Below are 24,547 nucleotides of genomic sequence, written 5' to 3'. Positions count from 1 at the left end.
AGAGTCTAGGACTCTGATCAGAAGGTCGGCGGTTCGAATCCCCACGACAGGGTGAGCTCCCATTGCTCGGTCCCTATTCCTGCCAACCTAGCAGTTCAAAAGCACGTCAAAGTGCAAGTAGATAAATAGGTACCGCTCCGGTGGGAAGGTAAATGGCGTTTCTGTGTGCTGCTCTGGTTTGCCACATGACCCGGAAGCTGTACGCCGGCTCCCTCGGCCGGTAAAGCGAGATGAGCGCCGCAACCCCAGAGTTGGTCACAACTGGACCTAATGGTCCCTTTGTCTTTACTTACCACCTTTCTCATCCAAGGAGCTCAAGGTGGTATGTACATGGTTCTCATTCTCCCCCCATTTCTCCTTCACAAGGAGAGGTAGGTTAGGCTAAGAGATGGTGACTGGCCCAATGAGCTTAATGACTGAGTAGGGATTTGAACCTTGGTTTCCAAGGTCATGGTCCAGCACACTATAACCATAATGCCACACAGGCTCTTTGTTTGAACCCAACTGCCTAGGCTATGCATGCATCACTTCTTCTGTTTAACGGACTAGAATGACACATACTCAGGGCTATCGTTTTCAATCTGTACTTGGTGGTTTGCCATCGTATTGCAAGCACCGATATAGTCGTACCTTAGGTCCCAAACGCCTTGCGACTTGAACGTTTTCGCGTGAACATCACAAACCCAGAAAGGACTGTTCCGGTTTGTGAACGTTCTTTGGAAGACGAACATCCGTCACGGCTTCCGTGGCTTCTGATTGCGTGCAGGAAGCTCCTGCAGCCAATCGGAAGTTGCGACTTGGTTGTCGAACGTTTTTGGAAGTCGAACAGACTTCCGGAACGGATTCCGTTTGTCTGGAGGCGGTTGGAGGATGGATGGCGGCTAACAGATTGAGGTTGAATCCTGACAAGAGAGAAGTACTGTTTTGGGGGGACAGGAGACGGGTGGATGTGGAGGACTCCCTGTGGAGGACTCCCTGGTCCTGAATGGGGTAACTGTGCCCCTGAAGGACCAGGTGCGCAGCCTGGGATTCATTCTGGACTCACAGCTGTCCATGGAGGCGCAGGTCAATTCTGTGTCCAGGGCACCTGTTTTATCAGCTCCATCAGCTGAGACCCTACCTGCCCACGGACTGTCTCGCCAGAGTGCAGCATGCTCTAGTTATCACTCGCATGGACTACTGCAATGCGCTCTATGTGGGGCTACCTTTGAAGGTGACCCAGAAACTACAACTAATCCAGAATGCAGCAGCTAGACTGGTGACTGGGAGCGGCCGCCGAGACCATATAACACCGTTCTTGAAGGACCTACATTGGCTCCCAGTACGTTTCCGAGCACAATTCAAAGTGTTGGTGCTGACCTTTAAAGCCCTAAGCAGCCTCGGTCCAGCATACCTGAAGGAGAGTCTCCACCTCCATTGTTCTGCCCGGACACTGAGGTCCAGCGCCAAGGGCCTTCTGGCAGTTCCCTCGCTGCGAGAAGCAAAGTTACAGGGAACCAGGCAGAGGGCCTTCTCGGTAGTGGCACCCGCCCTGTGGAACACCCTTCCACCAGATGTCAAAGAGAAAAATAACTACAGTGGTGCCCCGCAAGACGAATGCCTCGCAAGACGGAAAACCCGCAGGACGAAAGGGTTTTCCGTTTTCAGAGGCGCTTCGCAAGACGAATTTCCCTATGGGCTTGCTTCGCACAACGAAAATGTCTTGCAATTTTTGAGTTTTTTTTCCACTCCCCAACCCCTTTTTCTAAAGCGCTAAGCTGCTAATAGCCTTTTAGCAGCTAATCCGCTAATCCCTTAAGCCTTTAATAGCCGTTAATAGCCCTTAAACTGCTAATAGCGCTAATAGCGCTAATCCGCTAATGGGCTTGCTTCGCAAGACGAAAAAACCGCAAGACGAAGATACTCGCGGAACGGATTCTTTTCGTCTTGCGAGGCACCACTGTACCAAACTTTTAGAAGACATCTGAAGGCAGCCCTGTTTAGGGAAGCTTTTAATGTTTAATAGGTTATTGTATTTTAGTGTTTTGTTGGAAGCCGCCCAGAGTGGCTGGGGAAACCCAGCCAGATGGGCGGGGTATAAATAAAAAATTTATTATTATTATTATTATTATTATTATTATTATTATTATTATTATTACCAAGGTACGACCGTTTTTGGGAACCTCAAAAAGCAGCAAGCTACAATTAAAAGTCACTAGATGGTGCTCGCAATATGTAAGGGCCCCCAAACCATTATACAATCAGTTGCTCACAAATACCTGTATGTCTTCAGGTGATATTTACGGTCTCTTATCATGTGAGGGGCTCGGGAGAGGATGGTGTTCCGTAATACTTTCCCAGCTTGAAGGATTCTTTCTGATGGAACCTGGAGGAGGAGGAGGAGGAGGAAGAAGCAGGCAACAAATATTTTAAGCTTTTCTGTTTTCCTGAAAAGACTTTTATGTAAAAGTGGTATTTACAAAAATGGGGTTTTTTTGACAATGCAATGAAGCTTATTAATATAGGCTTTAATGTCATAATGGGATGTGTACATTTGCCCCCACATTTGTGGATCTCCTTGGATCTGCAGGATATAACCAATCCAGGGATCTATGCACCTCAGCTGCACATGGTGTGCACTTCCTAGTTTCTGCCAAGGACTTTGCACATGCAAGGACACTGAAATGAATCCGTCCTTTCAAGGTGTGTGTAATAGCAGGTCTATGTGTAATAATAATAATACTATTTTTTTATTTTTACCCTGCCCTCCCCAGCTGAGACTGGGCCCAGGGCGACTAACACCAGTAAAATTACAATAAAAACATAATAGGAAAAAAACAATTTAAAATACAGTTTAAAATGCAATTTGAAATGCAGCCTCATTTTAAAAGTAGCCCATAGATCAAAACCATAAGGGGAGGGAAACATAAGGGTCAGACTGAGTCCAAGCCAAAGGCCAGGCAGAACAGCTCTGTTTTGCAGGCCCCGCGGAAAGATGTCAAAGATGTTCTTGTGAAAAGTGTTCCACCAAGTCGGGGCCAGTACTGAAAAGGCCCTGGCCCTAGTTGAGACCAATCTAACCACCTTATGACTTGGGACCTCCAAAGTGTTGTCACCTTAAGGTCCTTCGTGGGGCATACCAGGAGAGGTCCCATAGGTGCGTGGGTCCTAGGCCGCACAGCACTTCCCCCAAAGCACTTCAGTTTCTACAGTAACCCAGGACTGCTGTACATCTAACCTCTTTACCTCTACATTGGCTGTAGCTGGACGGATTGGGATGTGATGATCAATGAAAGGAGTCTGAAAAATAAAATTTAAGTGAAAGAAACAAAGGGGGCAGTGATAAAAGTAAACAAACGTGGAAATGGATTTTTCAAAAGAAAAATAAATAAATGAACATACTAAAACTGAAAATGTTGGAAGTCTGAGAAGGCGTGAAATATGCAATTTTCCACAGTATCATTTGTCACAATCAAGAATAACTAGGTTCTACATTTAGATGATAGTGATGTATGGAAGTGAGAGCTGGACCATAAAGAAGGCTGATCGCCGAAGAACTGACGCTTTTGAATTATGGTGCTGGAGGAGACTCTTGAGAGTCCCATGGACTGCAAGAAGATCAAACGCATCCATTCTTAAGGAAATCAGCCCTGAGTGCTCACTGGAAGGACAGATCGTGAAGCTGAGGCTCCAATACTTTGGCCACCTCATGAGAAGGGAAGACTCACTTGAAAAGACCCTGATGTTGGGAAAGATGGAAGGCACAAGGAGAAGAGGACGACAGAGGATGAGATGGCTAGACAGTGTTCTCGAAGCTACAAACATGAATCTGACCAAACTGCAGGAGGCAGTGGAAGACAGAAGTGCCTGGCGTGCTCTGGTCCATGGGGTCACGAAGAGTCGGACACGACTGAACGACTAAACAACAACAACAACATTTAGATGAAAACAGAAAGATGCATAAACAGCTACTGAGTTAAAACATGGCGATGAGATGCAGATACCAGTAGCAAAATAAATAAATAAAAAATGGGGGAGGGAAGCCCTGTGTAATTGAAAATTCATATGCCGGTTTTTTTCAATAGAAGTTCCGAGTCGCCTTTTCTCAGCCAACTTTGCGCATACACTAAAACTATTCACTAAAACTATCCTGTAACTGTTCAAAAGATTCACATCTTCCCTCTACGCTTCAAACTATGCGAGTGATCCAGCTTTGTACAATTAAATCCCTAAATCGGTTTCTCCCTCCAGAGCAGATTTCACACCTTCAGGATGCAAAGCATGTGAGCTATGGGTGAAATGGGCGAGCCAAGCTGCTTAACCCTTTCCCATGCTATTTTTTCAGAACAAAACTACAACCCTCCCCAAAGCCAATCTTTTCACCCTTGGGAGGAAAGTTACAGGTACCTTTTGTAAAATCTAATTTGACCCCTGCTTGACAGCTGAAATTGAAGAAACACCTCATCTGAAGAGGAGTAATTCGAACAAAACTTCTGTTTATCCCTAAAACTGCTAAAATGTGGACTCTAAAAATATTTTTGTGCAATCAGAGCAACCAACGTACGTTAGAATAATACACCAGGCATGCGTTATTTAGCATTACATAGTGCACTGCAGCTATAAATGCCCTCCACTTTAAGACACATAAAATGGCCCAACCATTACCCAAAATGACACATCGCGGCCAGTGTCAAAAGGAAAGGAACGCGCGGAATGCGGTCTGTGCACAAACACATGCATAAAGATTGGAACACAACTAATGATGTCTTATTTTCCTGTCATTTCCCTGCTTCTCTGCTACAGCGTTAACAGCTGCTAAAACAGTTTTGCATGAATTGAATAAAGTGCTTCAAAGATGAAACTCCAGCATATGCTCAGTCGACAAACTGAGGCCCTATTTTTCATAGCCATTCTCAGTGGGAAGATGGAAATGGTTTGCTGGAAGTGTTTTAATTTAAGCAAGAATAATGGATCGTCTTCCCTGTACACCAAATACAGCACGGGTAATAATAATAATAATAATAATAATTTTTATTTATACCCCGCCCTCCCCAGCCAAGGCCGGGCTCAGAGCGGCTTACAAGCAATAATAAAAACAAGATGAATGATTACAATTTAAAAACAAAAGTAAAATACATTAAAATAATGGAACATTAAAATATTAAAATGTAGCCTCATCGTAGGAGGAGAAGGAAAAGAAAAAAGAAAGAGTGGGAGGGAGGAAGTCAAATTGGCTCCAAGCCAAAGGCCAGGCGGAACAACTCTGTCTTACAGGCCCTGCGGAAAGAAATCAGATCCTGCAGAGCCCTGGTCTCATGAGGCAGAGCGTTCCACCAGGCCGGAGCCAGAGCTGAAAAGGCCCTGGCTCTGGTTGAAGCCAATCTAACTTCCTTAGGGCCTGGGACCACTAGGGTGTTGTTATTTATGGACCTTGAGGCTCTCCGTGGGGCATACCAGGAGAGGCGGTCCCGTAGGTACGAGGGTCCTAGGCCGTGAAGGGCTTTAAAGGTCAAAAGCAGCACCTTAAATCTGACCCTGTACTCCACCGGGAGCCAGTGCAGCTTGAAAAGCACTGGGTGAATATGCTCCCATGGCAGAGACCCCGTGAGGAGCCTCGCTGCAGCATTCTGTACCCGCTGGAGTTTCTGGGACAGCTTCAAGGGCAGCCCTGCGTAGAGCGAATTACAGTAGTCAAGCCTGGAGATGACCGTCGCATGGATCACTGTGGCCAGGTCGGGGCGGGAAAGGTAAGGGACCAACTGCTTGATGCGGCGAAGGTGGAAAAATGTCGCCTTGGCTGTTGCTGTAACTTGCGCCTCCATGGAAAGGGAGGCGTCAAGGATTACACCCAAACTCTTAACGGAAGGCAATGGCACTAACTGGGCCCCCGCAAGAGAAGGGAGTTGGTCCCTCATCCCCATGCCATCCCGACCTAGCCATAGGACCTCTGTCTTCGAAGGATTTAGTTTCAATCGGCTCCCACGAAACCATCCAGCCACAGCTTCCAAACATCTGGTCAGTGTGTTCGGGGCCGAGTCGGTGTGGCCATCCATCAACAGATAGAGCTAAGTGTCATCAGCATATTGGTGACAGCCCAGCCCAAAGCTCCGGATAATCTGGGCAAGGGGGCGCATAAAGATGTTAAAAAGCATCGGGGAGAGAATTGCGCCCTGCGGCACTCCACACACCAAGGAGTGGCGCGACATTTCCCTCCCTAGTGCCACCCTCTGTCCCCGACCAGAGATAAAAGAGCACAACCAGTTACGGGCTATGCCCTGTATCCCCACGTCTGCGAGGCGGTGGTCCAGAAGATCATGATCGACCATGTCAAAGGCTGCTGACAAATCTAAAAGGATCAGCAGTCCTGACCCGCCTTGATCTAGTTGTCTACGGAGATCATCTGTTAGGGCAACCAGAGCCGTCTCCGTCCCAAAACCAGGACGAAAACCGGTACTTAAATGATTTGTGCTTCCAGAATCAAGACTGCAGAAATCTGCCGAAGATAGGAAGTGGCCGCCTTAGTGTGATATTTCCCTTTTCCCTTTGAGGAGAGCTTTTTCTGTTTGTGCCCTTCAACCAAGGGAACTCCTTCCCTAAGTCAAAGGCCTCTCTTCCCTCAGCTTTTTATAATGGTACAACAGAGGTTTGACCCAAGACATCTTTCTACATGAGGCAAATACAGTCATACCTCATGTTACGTCCGCTTCATGTTATGTTCTTTCAGGTTACATCCCACAGCGACCCGGAAATACCGGAAAGGATTACTTCTGTGTTTCGTCGCTTGTGCATGCACAGAAGCGCAAAATAACACCACATGTATGCGCAGAAGCGGCGAATCGCAACCCGCGCATGCGCAGATGCGCTGCTGCAGGTTGCGCTCTTTTCATGTTGCGAACGGGCCTCCGGAACGGATCCCATTTGCAACCAGAGGTACCACTGTACAAGACAGTGCCCCTGCCATTCTACATACAGAAGCTGACCACTCTGGTACAGTAGAACCTCAGTTGTCAAACATAATCCGTTCCAGAAGACCGTTCAACTTCCGAAACGTTCAACAACCAAGGCGCAATTGCCAGTCGGCAAATTCCTTTTAAAAAATTGAGAACGCACCTCGGAAGCCGTTCAACTTCCGAGGCGCATTCAAAAACGGATGCATTCGCTTCCGGGTTGTCGGCGTTCGGGTTCCGAATTGTTTGGCTTCCAAAGCATTCGACAACCAAGGTTCCACTGTACCTTGGAAGCAGGCTGGTTTATTGCTGCGCAGCACACATTGCCCTGTCCTCAGTGCTACTCATTCACTACGACATCACTTACAATCTGTGTAAGCAAATGGTGCCAGCATTCATCTCACACACACAACACCCGCTGGAATGCATGGCCTGGGATTTCCACCTCTTTGCTTGGTCACACGGTTGGCAGCTTCTTGCAAATGTCCTGCGACACACTGAGAGAAGGTGACCAGGCAAGGCAATCCCAGGCAGAAATAAATAAGCGCCGTCACTGCCAGGGCATGAGGAATGGCATGGCAGGATTTCAATGTTTTCCAAAATGTCTGTTGCCTAGTAGGGTCTATCCTCCTGGGACAAAAAAGACCTTTGTATTCTTCAGGGTTAAAGGGGGTGTTGGCGTCCTGTTGCTTGCATGTTGCTATTTAGCTTTTTTTATTTAAGAAGTTGCTTTGTCATCTTTATTGCTTTAATTGCAGAGTTGTTAAAAATACCCTACTTATTGTGCGTTTGTGTTAGAAACTGCCTTTGGAATGCTCTCAAGGACCATAAAGCAGTATAAACATTTTTTTAAAAAAAAGAAATACATACACTTTTTTCCTCTTGTGGTTTTGATCCATGTCCCTGACCTATTCAGTAGAAAGGGGGTGTTAATGAGAATTGGTTTGCACAGAATGTTCTGTGCTCCCAATTCCTCCTGGCTGTTACAAGAGGGTGTGTCTGTTCTCTGTGCTTTCTCCTTTCTTCCCAAAGCCTCCCTCCTCCTTTGATATAAATAATGAATAATGTAGAGTTGCAAAAGCTGTAAATCTCCACATGCTTGTGTGGCATTTTTGCATCAGTGCTGAAATAATGGGATAATAGCCTGCACACGCCTTGGAAGACCTCTTTGGAGGTCTTTAAGCAGAGGCTTGACAACCATATGTCAGGAGTGCTCTGATGGTGTTTCCTGCTTGGCAGGGGGTTGGACTCAATGGCCCTTGTGGTCTCTTCCAACTCTATGATTCTATGATTCTATGAAATGCAATAGTTCCCGCTCAGGAGCTGCAATCCTCAAGTGTGCTTACCTGGAAAACTATCCCTGCTAAAATCACTAGGGTTTGCTTCTTGAGTAAACATGATTAGGATCACGTTAAGAATCTGCTCCAAACAAACGTCAGGCAGACAATAAATCATTTTCTCGTTCCTTATTAATCACTGAAATCTTTGCCACCAATCTCCCTTTTCACACATCAAGAATGGCTGCCACAATTGCTGCATGCATTTATTGATTCTTTCATTGGCTTCCTATTGTATTTTCACTCTGCAATTCCCAGTTTCCAGAATTACTTGTAGGACGCGTGCTCACAGCACACATTTTTTAAATTTCCTTTTTTCAATTTTTCTGCCGAAGTTGAAAGTATAATTGCAAGATTTCGGGATGGGGTGGGGAGGTGTTCATTTGACTGTTTCAAGCATAAGTGCCAAATGTGCTGCTCGTATGCGCTCGACTTGTCAGAAGAACTGATCCTTGAAAAGGACAACCCTGTTTCTCACCGTAATTACTTTTTTCCCCTACTGCCCAACTGCAAAAACTAATGGAGCGTGTGTGCGTGCCTTTATAGAGGGTGATGGAATCACACCGAACATGTGCAAAGGAGCTAGGGCACAAAGCATATTTCAGACTATCTCATCTCACACTGCAATCCTGTGCCCCCAAGTGATGTGGTCATTTCCTGTGTTCCTGTACCAATAATAATAATAATAATAATAATAATAATAATAATTTATACCCCGCCCGTCTGACTGGGCTTCCCAAGCCACTCTGGGCGGCTTCCAACAAGAGATTAAAAATACATTAAAACATCAGTCATTAAAAACTTTCCTAAACAGGGCTGCCTTCAGATGTCTTCTAAATGTCAGATAGTAGTTAATTTCTTTGACACCTGGTGGGAGGGCGTTCCACAGGGCAAGCGCTACTACCAAGAAGGCCCTCTGCCTGGTTCCCTGTAATGTCACTTCTCGCAGTGAGGGAACCGCCAGAAGGCCCTCAGCGCTGGACCTTAGTGTCTTGGCTGAACGAGGGGGGTGGAGATTAAATTATATCCATAATTTAGGCACGAAGTACCTGGTGCTTTGACGCAACCATCCTACGGAATGCCATATAGATCCGACAAACCAGAAGTCTGCCCACTCCTGGCTCTACGAGATAAATTTAGCAGGTTTACACCTTGAAGCCAGGAGCTGATCGTTACAGAAAATGCTGTGTACTCCCACAAGATCTTCCGAGGTTTTACAGTCCTGTATCTTCTTTCCAACATCCTTTCCCTCTGTACCACGGAAGCCTCTTTGCAATATCGGTGTGAACCAATATCGTCACTGCTTACAGACTGGGCTTTCCAACCCCTCAACTTATATAAGAGCAGCTTATGCAAACCTCAATGTGCTTTTGTACTTTATCTTATGTAACTAGTGAACCGATGACAAATGAAGACCTGCACACATGTCAAGACGGATTTATCATGAATGCATTTGTCACAGACTCCTCCGCACTTTTGTGCCTTGCGAGTTTCACTTTTGTTTTACTTTTCTCTCCTTGCCTGTGACGCAGCTTCAGAGGTTCAGGATCATCTGCAACACTTTGGGGTATTTATTAATTGCAGAGATGGGAAAACAATCCGCTGGTAGTGATTTGGATAAATCATGAGACACCCTTCTAAATTCCTATCCGCGTGAGATTTGTGTGCTTGAGATAGATGCCTTTCAAGCCTTTGTAACCTAGAAAGGGACTCCACAGCAAAGGCACGCCATGTGGCTGCATTTGAAGAATGCTTGGAGGACAGCATGCACCATCTCACCTGTTGAGAGAGTGTTTGGATGTAGCCAAGATGCTGGGGGCAATTTAGGAACCAAAAGTGTCTTATCCTTCCTGTCAACATGCTTCTCTATTAGGACTAGGGACAAGCAAATCAAGCTCTCCATTTTCTAGTCTTAATCTCCATTTTCCACATTCCTAAATTGGTTTGTGAATTTATATTTTAAATGCCCTCATCAGCATTCTAGCGCAAATTTCTCCTAATCTACCCTTTTAAAAAAATGCAATTTTGCCTAATATACTTTGGAAAGCAGCTTCCCCTAATATATGTCAGCATCGCCCTTGAGCCAGTGCCACTAACTGGACTCATCCACTTCAGCCCCGACTGGGCTAGGCGAGCTGGGTCGCACTTCCAGAGACCACCTTCTCGCAGGAACAGGTCAAAATGCTGTGGACTCACAGCTTAGAGTTGTGAGCACCGGATTCACTTCCACAAGTAGACAGTCGTCGCACAGCAGAGTACAGCAGAGTCTATAAACAACTCGAAGAGCAGCTCTGTAGAATATTCTCTTTTTTATTCTATAACTACAACTATTATACAACTATATACAGAGCTAAATAAGTCCAAGCATAAATGAATGCTAAACCGCACTGAGTGTCTGCAGCTGCTCTTAGCAGCAACCTTATCTAAACACACAATCTCTAACACTCAGTCTCTCTCTCTCCGACACACTGACTGACCGACTCACTGACTGACTCTTTGATGTGGTGCTGGAGCAGAATAAGTAGAGAGCAGAACACGCTGCCTCCTCTCTGCAGAATCAGCAGACTCCTCAGGAGATTCTTGGATATGGGAGGGGTGAAATCTCCTCAATATAATGGAGTTTTTGTATGTTGTTTTCCACCACAAAACTATTCCCTTTATCCCGAGTGGCTAGGCTTTTCTCTCCATTCCTTCTTTAACTGATATACTAAATTATAATCTCAGGTGGTATTATATAAAAAAGTATACTTATAACACAATCCTAAATGCCCATAGGCTCAGTGGAGTTTACTTTCGAGTAAGCTCACGTAGTAACCCTTGTTTTAGAGTGATAATTTTTATTGTTACTCGCCACAATGAAAATTGGTATTGGTATGGCACATCTTATTATAAACTTCACCCAAACTGGTTTGTTTTCAAACAGGATAAGGATGGGACAGGAAATACCATGTAACAAGACAGGAGGAAAAGCAAATCTATGCAGCAATGTCTCTAACGTTATTAAAGGTTAAAAAGATGTGTTAAAAGATCAGTCTCTTTAAGGAAACAGGGCAGACGGACAGGCAGACAGGAAGTAGTGAACCTCAATAAAGAAAGAAAAAAGTGTGGCTGTTTATGGAGCTGGTGAGTAAAGAGTGCCAAAAGTATTCTTCTGAGCAGATCAGACTACATATTTATTTTAAGAACATGGATTATTTAACCTACAAGAAACAAGCAATACATTCAACCATGCAGAAAAAAGCCTAGTCAACAAAAGGGGGAATGTAATAAAATAAAAATCCAAGCAACACAGATTAACTTGGTTGTTGTTCTATCCCTAGCTGGTAAGTTATACAAAAAAAGGCATTATCAATGTATTTGTGGCTATTTTATGGTGTCGGCTGAATGATTTCAGACTTCTGTCAATCCAAAATAAAAAAGTGGGGCTTTGTTCACAGGATATATGTTTCCCAGAGTGGGTGGGGTATAAATGTTGCTGCTGCTGCTGCTGTTATAGCTGTACCACAACCACTTGATGTACTGAGCACTTTGCTAATGTCATGTTTTGCCATGCATTTCATCATTAATAACTTAGATCCTATATAAATGTAACATTAAATAAAGTTGAAGACTTTCCCCTGCAATTTCCTGACTATTAAACAATGTGTGCGTGTGTGTGGTGAATTTGATTTCAATGATAGCTTATTGTTTTAGTTCCAATATATTTTGTATTCTATGTTGCAAACTACTCTGATACAGTGGTGCCTCGCAAGACGAAATTAATTCGTTCCGCGATTCTCTTCGTCTAGTGGTTTTTTCGTCTTGCGAAGCAACCCTATTAGCGGCTTAGCGCTATTAGCGGTTTAGCGGCTATTAGCGGCTATTAAAGGCTTAAGGGATTAGCAGATTAGCTGCTAAAAGGCTATTAGCAGTTTAGCGGCTTAGAAAAAGGGGGTGGGGAGCGAAAAAAAATATCAAGACTCGCAAGACATTTTCGTCTTGCGAAGCAAGCCCATAGGGAAATTCGTCCTGCGAAGCGCATCGAAAAATGGAAAACCCTTTCGTCTAGGGGATTTTCCGTCTTGCGAGGCATTCGTCTTGCGGGGTACCACTGTACTTTCTACGAATGAAAAGTGGCACATAAGTTTTTATGTAAATACAAATACATGTTCGCGTGTTCTCATCCTCTGTTCCCACTCCACTCCAGGCAACACCTGAAATTTCTTCTCACATACTTAGGCCAGATTATGTGGTAACATACAATCATGTGTCGCTTGCCATAGTAGGAGATACATCAATAGTATGATCCATAATCTGACAATATGCCATTTGGGCGGTAATTACAGCTATCACTGGGAGTGGTGCAGGAACCATTGTGGCATGGAAACAGCCAGGTTGCTCCATAAAGCTAAACGGAGCCTAAAGCTCTATGCTTTTTGGGCAAAGAAGGGGATTTTACATTGCTTATTTCTGTAGAATTCCGTTTACTAGTTTCTGAACTTCTGAATGAAATAAATCTTAAATTAATTCAATTTGTTTTTTTCCACTTGCAAAATCTAAATGTCTTGGGGTGATATACTATTAGTGCCAAGTGTATAAGCAAAGCGCCTGCCTTTCACAACCGTTTTCTTTGCTATCTTACTTTTTTCCTAACTTGTGGTGTATAAACTCAACAGAACTTTGCTAACAGAAATGGCCCAATGAACAATACTGGCAAACCGCTTCATTTTTCATATCAGTTGCAATGACACTTTCTGCTGTGATTAGCCGTCAGAGAAGCAATATAGAACCTAGTCTTAGTAAAGTATATTCAGTTTCATAAGCATCTACCTTTTTTTGACAACTGAAGCACCTGCGTTTTATTAATGTTTCCACACACAAGAGTTAATTTAGGGAGCAATCTTACACTTATCGTAAGGCCAGCTGAGGGGACTTATGTGCCTCGCTCTTCCATCTGTGGTCGGGAGAATCCAAGCATGTCAGCGGTGCGGTATCGGGGCAGAACTGATACAAAGACCCTTTGTTTCTCCGGCACACCCAACAAAAATAGCTCAAGCCGTGTTATTTTCCTCTATTGCAGCCAATGGGAGGAGGAAGAAAAGGCCCACCTTGGCCACTGAGAAACAGCTGGGCACAAAATGTGGTGGCCGTTCCCCCCAGCCTTGCTTGTGAAGAAGAACTGTTTTGCCCACGTACCACTATGTTGGCGATTACAGGCAAAATGAAGAAGAAAAATTATTTACCTTATTGCAGTTTTTAGAGATTGAGCACAGACTACTACTTGACATGTTATCCTTGTCAGGCATTCCTGTAAGAAAACAGTAGACACATCAGAACAATATGTCTAAGGATTAAATGTTGCTCTTCAAATGGGATGGTTCTTTTCACTTACATCAGTCACAGCAGACTTTGGTCTTTCAAATTTCGGCAGCGCTTGAGGGCAAAATCTGGCACCCACCCAACCTCCCATTCTGCTTGGCGCCAAGGCAGCGGAACCGGCCACGCTGCCCTAAAATTCACCTCTGACACCAGGGACCGCCTGACATAAAGATCGCCGTTGTTCCCATTTTACAGATACTTTTGCTGAGGTACTTACTGTCATTGTTGGAGCCAGTTTCCATAACACCATAAGGAGGAGCCAGAAGTCCTGACATGTACTGTCGGTATTTCTGAGGGGAGGGGAAACGGGTAAAACGTCACTTTCCTGAAAGTTATCCACGCCCAATTTTTAAAAATGAGATAAAGCCTAAAAATAAAATTCCTGGGGCTACACGTGGAATGTAATTGTGGTTTAAAATCCTTCGGCAATATTTTAGGATTCTTTCTCCCCCTGTATTTTCTTACGTTGTACACCGCCCTAAGCTCTATTTTGGGTGAGTTAAGTTCCACTCCCAGCCAGAATAGGGTTCATTTTTTCCATTTCTCTCCCAGAGCAAACAGCAAAAATCGGCGCATTGTGTCCCGAGGTGGATGTATGCTGGTGTACAGTGGTACCTCGGGTTACAAACTTAATTCATTCTAGAGGTCCGTTCTTAACCAGAAACTGTTCTTAACCTGAGGTACCACTTTAGCTAATGAGGCCTCCTACCCCTGCCGCACGATTTCTGTTCTCATCCTGAAGCAAAGTTCTTAACCTGAGGTACTATTTCTGGATTAATGGAGTCTGTAATCTGAAGCGCTTATAACCTGAAGCGCCTGTAACCCGAGGTACCACTGTATAACACTGCATATTCCTATGACACTGTTTATGTTACTTTAACCTGTTTGTGTGGCTGTCTGTGGCTGCGGGTGCCTGTTCTAAGTCTATCTGTACTTACTTGCAAGTGCCGGTCTCCATGTGTGTGTCCCTGGTATTTTATGTTCCTGGAAGTGTGTGTGTTTGTGTCTGCCTGTACGTGTGCCTGCAGTAGTGTATGAGAGAGTCTGCCCACATTCAACAACCTGTCATAACACCTGCTGGATTGCTGTTGCTGTTTAATCTTTCATGCTTGCAAAAAATGTTACGAAAACTCCATTCTATTTGTTTGTTCCTTTGCTTGGCTCTATTTTCGGCATCACAACCCACTTTTCTCCATCCTCCCTTCGCTTAGAACCTATGAAAACATCATGACATTCCATTCACATCCCAAGCAAACTGCAGCGGCACATACAAGGTGTCACTTGTGGAAAGCCTGCTTAAAATTAAACTGGTCATAACCTTAGCACTAGGGGATGCGGGTGGCGCTGTGGGTTAAACCACAGAGCCTAGGACTTGCCAATCAGAAGGTTGGCGGTTTGAATCCCCGCGATGGGGTGAGCTCCCGTTGCTCAGTCCCTGCTCCTGCCAACCTAGCAGTTTGAAAGCACGTCAAAGTACAAGTAGATAAATAGGTACCGCTCCAGCGGGAAGGTAAACAGCGTTTCCGTGCGCTGCTCTGGTTCGCCAGAAGCGTCTTAGTCATGCTGGCCACATGACCCGGAAGCTGTACACCGGCTCCCTCGGCCAATAAAGCGAGATGAGCGCCGCAACCCCAGAGTCGGCCACGACTGGACCTAATGGTCAGGGGTCCCTTTACCTTTACTTTAACCTTAGCACTAGTCTGGTCATAGTGAACTCGTGCAAATGTGCAAAAGGATTGTCTAGACTGTGTAGGGTAGTCCCATCTCCTACATGATGCGCTGCTGACTCCCCTGTGTTGTGGGATTAGCACAAATCGAAGGGCTCCCAACATGGGGGTGAGAAGTCTAAGTAATCCAGATGCTGTTACCCAGAGTACTGGTTGAAAAACATCGCATTTCCATTTGTTCATGTTTCCAAACAAAACGTACAGTCGTACCTTGGAAGTTGAACGGAATCCGTTCCAGAAGTCCGTTCGACTTCCAAAACGTTCAGAAACCAAAGCACGGCATCTGATTGGCTGCAGGAAACTCCTGCAGCCAATCGGAAGCCCTGTTAGACGTTCAGGTTCCAAAGATCATTCACAAAGCGGAACAATCACTTCCGGGTTTACTGCTCACTTCTGGGTTTGCTGCATTCAGGAGCCAAAACGTCTGAGTACCAAGGCATTCAGGATCCAAGGTACGACTGTATTTGCTCAAGCTGGGGGCATGATTTTCAACTCTTCCCGCTTCCCCACAGCTCATGATATAAACAGACAACTCAGTTAGCATCAGTATTTAGCGACACAGGCAGATCATAGAAAAGCTTCTCAGAACTCAGTATTGATGTGATGTACAGTAAATCACAATCATTTGTAACTGGTATTCTCTCATTGATGCCCCATGCCACTGAAGGCAAATACAGTGCAGACATGATCAATAAACCATCAGGCTTATGTAACTTTCTGTCTAACATTTTAAGTGATATCCCAGTAACATGGGAAACAAAAAGCAGTGTGCAATAAAACCGACCAAGGTTCTATTTTAACATAAATCCATAGGCACTTACAACCAAAGCATTGTGAGTCATATCTCCTTGTGGTTATATTGATAAGCTCACAATCTAATCCCGTTTAGAATAGGTCCACAAGACACCTCTGTTAAAGAAGGAACTAGGAATCATTCTGTATTATTCTTTCCCCGCACTCTTTTTCATTTGGCACCACAAAGAGTTGTTTTTGGATCGTTGGCTAACTGATATTCATGTCAACTTCAACATGCGTGTTTGAGAATATCTCATTCATAACACCATTCTAATGAAAAAATCATCATCCTCTGAACCTAATAATAATAATAATAATAATAATAATAATAATAATTTATTTATATGCCGCCCATCTGACTGGGTTGCCCCAGCCACTCTAGGCGGCTCCCAAGAAAATATTAAAAACACAGTAAAACTTCAGCCATTAAAAACTTCCCTGAACAGGGCTGCCTTCAGATGTCTCCTAAAAGTCAAATAGTTGGGTGTCTGTTTGACATCTGATGGGAGGGCGTTCCAAAGGGCGGGTGCCACTACCAAGAAGGCCCTCTGCTTGGTTCCCTGTAGCCTCACATCTTGAAGTGAGGGAACCGCCAGAAGGCCCTCGGCGCTGGACCTCAGTGTCTGGGCTGAACGATAGGGATGGAGACGCTCCTTCAGGTATACAGGGTCGAGGCCGTTTAGGGCTTTAAAGGTCAACACCAGCACTTTGAATTGTGCTCAGAAACATATTGGGAGCCCGTGTAAATCCTTTAGAATGCATGCAAACAGGCCGCAATTGAGTTTCCCATGTGTGTGATGTCTTCAGTGCTGAAAACCCCACACATTTAACAACCCAGCTTGTAGATGATCCTGGCCCCAAATTCAGAGACTGGAAAGCTTGGCAGCTGACTGCATATAACGCACCCACCACTCAACTCTTGGAGCTCCCACACCTTCCATATTGGGGAGGACCACTTACTGTCAACTTTGCCTTCACTAGAAAAAGCGGTCAGGACTATTACTGGTCGCATTGTACATTATAGCATATGTATCCATGTTTGTTAACTGATGTGGTTAAACTTTTTTTAAAAAAAATAAACTTAGACTGAGTTTTAGCACACAAGAAATACTTAAAACAACTGCTTATTTCTTGATGAATAGCCTATAGTGGTACCTCGGGTTAGGAACTTAATTAGTTCTGGAGGTCCATTCTTAACCTGAATCTGTTCTTAACCTGAGGTACCACTTTAGCTAATGGGGCCTCCCGCTGCCGTCACGCAATTTCTGTTCTCATCCTGAGGTAAAGTTCTTAATCTGAAGTACTATTTCTGGGTTAGCCTGAGCCTGTAACCTGAAGCGTCTGTAACCTGAAGCATCTGTAACCCGAGTACCACTGTATAATGTAACTTAAACAGAAAGCTATCTTTAGAAAGATTTTTCCTCCAAAAGCATTTTATTAAAAAAAACTGATTTAAATTTTAGAAATCCGTTGTTTTTTTAAAAAAATCATTGGTTTTTATCCACCCTGGTTTTAGGCTTACTTGCTGATGCTCTCCCCAGCATAACATAGAATCATAGAGATGGAAGGGACCCTGAGGATCATTTAGTCCAATCCCAGGAATATGCACCTGTCGCATGTGGCGATCAAACCTGCAACCTTGACATTATCAGCACCACACTCTAAGCAACTGACCTATCCAGGCTGTGATGTGACGCAATCTCTTTCCAAGTCAAACGCTGAGCTGTACAGTGAAGCACTGCTTCTGTTTGCTGTTTGAACTTCTGCAGGTCCTTCATTTGGTCCAGTGGCGTAGCGTGGGTTGTCAGCACCCGGGGCAAGGCAAGTAATTTGCGCCCCCTAACCCGTGGATTTGCACCCCCTAACCTGTGGATTTGCGCCCCCTAACCCTAACCCCCAGATGTTGCGCCCGGTGTGGTCAGCCCCCCCTGCACCCCCCACGCTACGCCACTGATTTGGTCTCCTTACTCTTCCCCCAACCCATCAGCAAAGTACATGAAGACTGAAGCACTTTCTGCCACTTTTCTAATAAACTTTTGCCTAACAGCAAAAAGAGGAGGAGGAGGAGTGAGAGTATTCAAGGTTCGCTTTATTGATGCTATTTTTCCAAACTAAGACAGCTTACACTGTTCCTATCACTGTAAATATCTTCTTTATATTTTGACTGGGTTATAATTGATTTTACCTTATTGATCCAAACTGGAGTTCAGTAAAAACACCTAAATATTTTACAAGCTTACTATTCCATTTAACCCTCCAAAGTCCCGTTATAGCTTCTTTTTCATGATTAATCAAAATATATAAACTCTGCTTTGCCAGCATTAATTTCAAAGCTGAATGTCTGTCCAAACTCACGCATAAACGCTTTTGGATGAGGACCATGTTGGGGGGTGCAAACAATTAAAGACCCTTCCCCTGATAATCCAGATCCCCATCCCTAACCACTGGTTAAAGCAAAAAAACAACAACCCAAAGTATGCATTGACAAGCATATCCCTCAGTAGCCCAGCTTGAATATGATATCCTTTGCATGAGGGGCAATTCTAACTCCTCCTCTGTCTTGCAAAATGCCTAGGGATGAGCAACCTGTCAATTTCGGGTTCTCTCACTTGCGCTTCAAGCCAGCCCCAGGAGAATAAAGACACAAGGACACAGAATTAGGCTAATGTTAATGGACAAAATTTAGGCCACAACTTTATTGGTTACAGAATGTGAGCGGTACTGGCTTAGGCAGTGGCATCAAGACTGTATCTGACTCCTGCCCCTACTGGAAGGGTAATCCACCAGTAGGGGGAGCCCCACCAATGCAGATCGATTCGAGCCCCCCTGGGTTCCCGCTGGGGTTGTGGCATGGCCCTAGCCCCTCTGCGGGCTTCAGATGAGATCCACACCCCTGGATTCCTTTAACGGAATACCCTTACGCATGGAGGGGCAGGGGATGGCCGCCCCTCGCCTCCCCCCCCCCATCGCTATTCCAATGCCTAACCACCACACGAGCCCAAACCCTCCTCTTATGCATTCGGTATTATCGGGCAACCAAACATCCTTTCCGCCGTCGGAAAGATGAACACCATCTGCATGGTAGATGCCAACACCTTGCTTGTCACACCCTGATCCAAGAGCTTCCTGGCTTTGTTAGTGGCAGCTAACAAAACTCTTAACCCGAGGTTCCAATGTATGTGAAACTGCAAAGCTCTATGCACTGACGGTGTAAAAGAAACTCACCCCCATGCTTTTTAAAGGCTCTATCAATCACCGGGCTCTGTTACTTATCTGCTGATCTGAAATCCTATTCAGCATAACTATATTTCCTTCTACCACAGTAATGCAGTTTGCCAAAGACCGTTATATAACAGCTTTTAAAAGGAAGGCTGCCTATTTTTAGTGAAAAATAACCAGAGTCCCTCAATACAGCTACCTTCCAGCCTCCTGGATGCTGCAAGTATTCTTTTAACCAGACCCCAAAAGGGCTTTCAGGCTTTTCATCCCACTTTGGCCATATAAAATAAATTAATATTTCAATACCTTCTTGTCAATACTGTGTCTCAGATGCAACAGGAAACTGTGGTTTTGCACTACAAGCCTTATGCTTGTATGCTTCTTCCTCCTCTTTTGCATGCCAGTAAAGGAACAGCAGGAGCAACAGCTTACAGTTTCAATTAAAAAAACCACAGCCTTATCACGGAGGGTTCTCACTAACCACAGTTTAAACAAACCACAGTTCCATGTTCAGATGTCACAAAGAACTGTGGCTTGCTTAAAACCAGAAGCAGAAGTTTCTGAATTGCTTCTCATGGGCACAAACGAGAAGAAGTGGGAAAAGTGAAGCATTAGTGTGTTTGGCAAATGTGTCCACTATGACTTGGTGCAGTCCTAACTACTCACTATCCTATCTGTTGTTAGGCAGTTGGGAACATCCCAAAGGCTTTATTGCTTTTCCCTTATCTCCAGAATCAGAAAAAAATATGTATGGGTAGCCACAAAAGGGGGAAAGTATATTTCTAGGTGGGCGAGAAAGAAAAACAGCAACATATATTAATGAAAGGAGTTCAGCAATGGGGGGCAAGTAGGGGGGTGAGGTACTTTTGGGAGTATTCCCCCCCCCCGCACGCTGCCTATGCTTGCCTTCTCCTGTGTGAAAATTCCTGGTCGTTTTCATTTTCAGAAATAATTATTATTACTCCTACATCTGTACTGCTGCTTTAACAAACCACGGATGGTTCCAAACCTAAGTCTGCAATGGTTAGAAGGTCGTTAGCATTCGCACAACCAGCCCACCCACCCCAAAATGAAGAAAAACAAGAACATCTGGACATGAGAAGGGAAATGGAAAGAACCGAAAAAGCTTACAGGATGCTCTGAACATCCTAACTATTTTTAGACTGGGGCTGTGTACACACTTCAGCCTTTGAGGTGCTGTGGTTTGGGGTGTTCTAAAAGCACAATGCTTTGCAAGTGTCCATACCTGCAAGCTATGCAGATAGAATGAGCAGCTGTTAAATTATTGCCGCTGGTTCACATGGGTGGCATGTACTCAGTGGCTAGCAGCTATTCATTTCTCTGTGAGCAATCTCCTTTCAACATCTACCTGGCAAGTTTGCTGATATACAAGAAGTCCGGTACTAGAGGCTGTGCAGGTGCAGTAAGTTATATTACACTCTATATTCCTAGAAGCTGCCTGTTCTTGTGTCACGGATGGCTGTTTTATTGAAAGGCGGTGGGGAAAGTTTGTAGTGAGTCCAATGTTAAACAGGATTTTGATAAAGAGGAGGGATTACTTTTTTAAAAAATGAAAGCCATGCCCCTTTCCAATTGTCAATGAGTATAAAAAGGTAAAGGTACCCCTGCACGTACGGGCCAGTCGTGTCCGACTCTAGGGTTGTGCGCCCATCTCACTTAAGAGGCCGAGGGCCAGCGCTGTCCAGAGACACTTCCGGGTCACGTGGCCAGCGTGACAAGCTGCATCTGGCGAGCCAGCACAGCACACGGAAACGCCGTTTACCTTCCCGCTAGTAAGCGGTCCCTATTTATCTACTTGCACCCGGGGGTGCTTTCAAACTGCTAGGTTGGCAGGCACTGGGACCAAGCAATGAGTATACTCGATGAGTATAGAGAAAGAGTTAATGGTAACCGTTTCCACCCATCCTTTTAAAGTTCACAAACACCTACTGGAGCCTGTTTCTGCCCCCCCCCACCCCAATTTAAAGAGCAAAGCTTTGGTGAAATCTATGCAATTCTCCAAAGACTGAAATATCAGTACAGTGGTACCTCGGAAGTCAAACGGAATCCATTCCGGAAGTCCGTTTGACTTCCATAATGTTCGGAAACCAAGGCGCGGCTTCCGATTGGCTGCAGGAAGCTCCTGCAATAATAATAATAATAATAATAATAATAATAATAATAATAATTTATACCCCGCCCATCTGGCTGAGTTTCCCCAGCCACTCTGGGCGGCTTCCAATCAAGTGTTAAAAACAAAACAGCATTAAATATTAAAAACTTCCCTAAACAGGGCTGCCTTCAGATGTCTTTTAAAGATAGGATAGCTGCTTATTTCCTTCACATCTGAAGGGAGGGCGTTCCACAGGGCGGGCACAACCAATCATTATCATCACAAACTTTATTGCACTAGCCAAAGGCCATGGCATCATTCACAAAGGGAACTAAAAGAAAAGCAACAATAACCATAAAAACATCAAGCACTGCAGATACAATAAACCACGATCACATCTCCTAAGAATTATTTGTTGCATACAATAGAATAGCAAGGGGTTCTCAGGTAGAAAGTTCCAGCTTAAATATCGGAATCACCTTTGCAATTGACCACTATTTTATCTAGTTCTTTTCTCCTGATCTTCTTAGCTGCCAACGCATATACAGTGGTACCTCAGGTTACAGTCACCACTAACCCAGAAATAGTACCTCAGGTTAAGAACTTTGTTTCAGGATGAGAACAGAAATCGGGCGGCGGCGGGAGGCCCCATTAGCTAAAGTGGTACCTCAGGTTAAGAACAGTTTCCAGTTAAGAACGGACCTCCAGAACGAATTAAGTTCGTAACCCAAGGTACCACTATAGTGCTACTTTATAAGTTACGAAGTCATCAGTAACTGTAGCCAATTGGAAGCAGCATCGGACATTCGGCTTCCAAAAAATGTTCGCAAACCGGAACACTCACTCAGTGGCGTAGCGTGGGTTGTCAGCACCCGGGGCAAGGCAAGTAATTTGCACCCCCTAACCCGTGGATTTGCGCCCCCTAACCCTAACCCCCAGATGTTGCGCCTGGTGCGGCCGGCCCCCCTGCACCCCCCACGCTACGCCACTGCACTCACTTCCGGGTTTGCGGCATTCGGGAGCCAAAAAGTTCGATTCACAAGGCGTTCACGAACCAAGGTAAAACTGTATACTGAAATCCACTGGAAGAATTATGTAAAACAATAATGGAGTCAAGAACAACAAATGGCTCAGGTTTTTATCAGGTGAATCTCCACCAAAGAGGGGTTGGGTGGCTACACAAATGTGGCTGGAAAACATTGTAAGACCCTCCCCAAGCTGGTTCTTTCGGTTTCCACAAAAGGCAAGAGGAGCTGCAGAATACATTGCAGATGTAAGGTGGCTTGTCACTGTTCCGTCAAAAAGCTCTTTCAGACCATCAAAATGAATGAAATGCTAACAAAATGAAGATGACAGTGTATGCACACTCAGCCAAAATGAAATGCATTTTGGGGAGGTAGCAAATGCACTTTCTAGCTGTGTGTACACAGAGGGCAGCTTTTTAAAAATGGATTCAAACAATTTACATTCTGTTTAACTACACTTTTGTCTGAGTGCTTTACAAGGATACTGTCAGGGAACTGCCATAGGCAGGACAGGAGGTGCAAAGGCTCTCTGAGGTAGAGAGAGACGTAACAGCTGAAGAGGGAACCAGTAGGGGGCGAACAGGAACGTCAAGGGAAGGAGAGTCGGAGGAATGGCTCAGAGACGCTTCCAGCGAAAACAGTGGGGAGGTCTCAGGACCTCCTATAGGGACACCCGTTCCTCGCCGGAAACTGTCACGCAGAGAGTCCAGAAGACGTGTTTCCGTTAAGGAGCTTTTATGTTGGAAACGTTTCCGAAAGCAACCACTTTCGGATTCTGCTAGCGATTGACGCAGCCATGCTGGAGGGGCTCCGTCACAGGCAGAGGTTTGAGAACTTGTTCAAACTCTGAGGGACTTGCAGTTTACGCACAAGCAGCTCTTCATCCCATCACAGATACAATACAAAAAAGGTAAAAAAATCAGTAAATGGAATAAACGAAATCTCCAGTAGGTGTTAATGGTTCAGCAGGGAATAGGCCTATCTTACCTCAACTGGAAGCGCGTTCCATAAAATTGCTACTGGCCGTATAAATGTCTTGCATATTTGTTTTATTAGTTATTAGTCATGTTATATCAAAAGAGCTGGACAGAAACTTGGCTCCCAGATTGTTTACTGCGTCCACTTTCTGAATTTTTTTGCCACATCACTTGCAAATATTTTTGCACAGAGCCACCAGAAATCTGCTGAAGGGCTCCTAATGCAGTTTCAGGAGAAAAACCAGCCAATGTATTTGCATTAATAAAATATCATGTTCCGAGATCTGCTGAGGAGTCGCTGGCATGGTTCTAATTTAAGATATTGCCTGCTCAGTGTATTAGAGTAATTAGTAAGCATTTCTCCAAGGCAAGTTCAAATAGTATGGGAGTGGTGAGGGGAAACACGAATGGCGGATCAATGCCACTTAACTGAATGTCATAAAAAGGACCTGCCTTGTGGCTATTTGTTATTGGATAGTAAATCCTAAACTAGACTTGCAGTTACAACGTGGTAGATACTATTGCTGTAACTGCATCAAATCTGAATGGGGCTACGCAAGTACTGTATTTTCCGCCCTATAGGACGCACCGTCCTATAAGGCGCACCTAGTTTTTTTGGGGGGAAATAAAGGGGGGGAAATTATTTTTTTTTCCCCGGCGCAGGGCTGGGGCGGGGGAACCCCGAGCTTCCCCCGACCCCAGGCCCCAAACAGGCAGCTCTCTGCAAGCCGTGGGAGCCCAGCGCTGGCTCCCGCTGCTTGCGGAGAGGTCCGCGAAGCCTGGACATGCTGAGCTCAGCGAGCGCAGGCTTCAGCATGCAAGCAACTCTCCGCAAGCAGCGGGAGCCCAGCGCTGGCTCCCGCTGCTTGCGGAGAGGTGCGCGAAGCCTGCATTCGCTCCATAGGACGCACACACATTTCCCCTTCATTTTTGGAGGGGGAAAAGTGCGTCCTATAGGGCGAAAAATATGGTAATACTATAAACAACAAAGGCAAACTTGCTTAAAATGTTGCAGATTTGGTTTCTGAACTGCTCATATCACGATATCAGTAATTTTTTATTTAAGTTAC

At 44.9% G+C, this 24,547-nt stretch overlaps 1 protein-coding gene across 4 annotated transcripts in view; it reads right to left on the bottom strand.

The window, feature by feature from the left end:
- Positions 1-24,547, bottom strand: part of RAPGEF4 (Rap guanine nucleotide exchange factor 4) — a 180,949-nt gene that overhangs the window by 62,575 nt on the left and 93,827 nt on the right. For 2 of the 4 annotated variants that reach the window (XM_083407107.1, XM_083407109.1), the window contains 4 exons: positions 13,839-13,911; positions 13,486-13,550; positions 3,226-3,279; positions 2,259-2,365 (listed from right to left, as the gene is read on the bottom strand). In XM_083407107.1, the coding sequence (XP_083263233.1) occupies positions 2,259-2,365; positions 3,226-3,279; positions 13,486-13,550; positions 13,839-13,911 (299 nt within the window). The remainder of the gene's footprint in view (positions 1-2,258; positions 2,366-3,225; positions 3,280-13,485; positions 13,551-13,838; positions 13,912-24,547) is intronic. The other 2 variants (XM_083407108.1, XM_083407110.1) reach the window with 1 other exon arrangement.

Source organism: Podarcis tiliguerta (genome assembly GCF_965153285.1).
Source record: "Podarcis tiliguerta genome assembly, chromosome: 1".
Lineage (NCBI taxonomy): Eukaryota > Metazoa > Chordata > Lepidosauria > Squamata > Lacertidae > Podarcis > Podarcis tiliguerta.
Note: the sequence above shows the minus strand (reverse complement) of the source record. Positions and strands in the feature narration are given on the sequence as shown.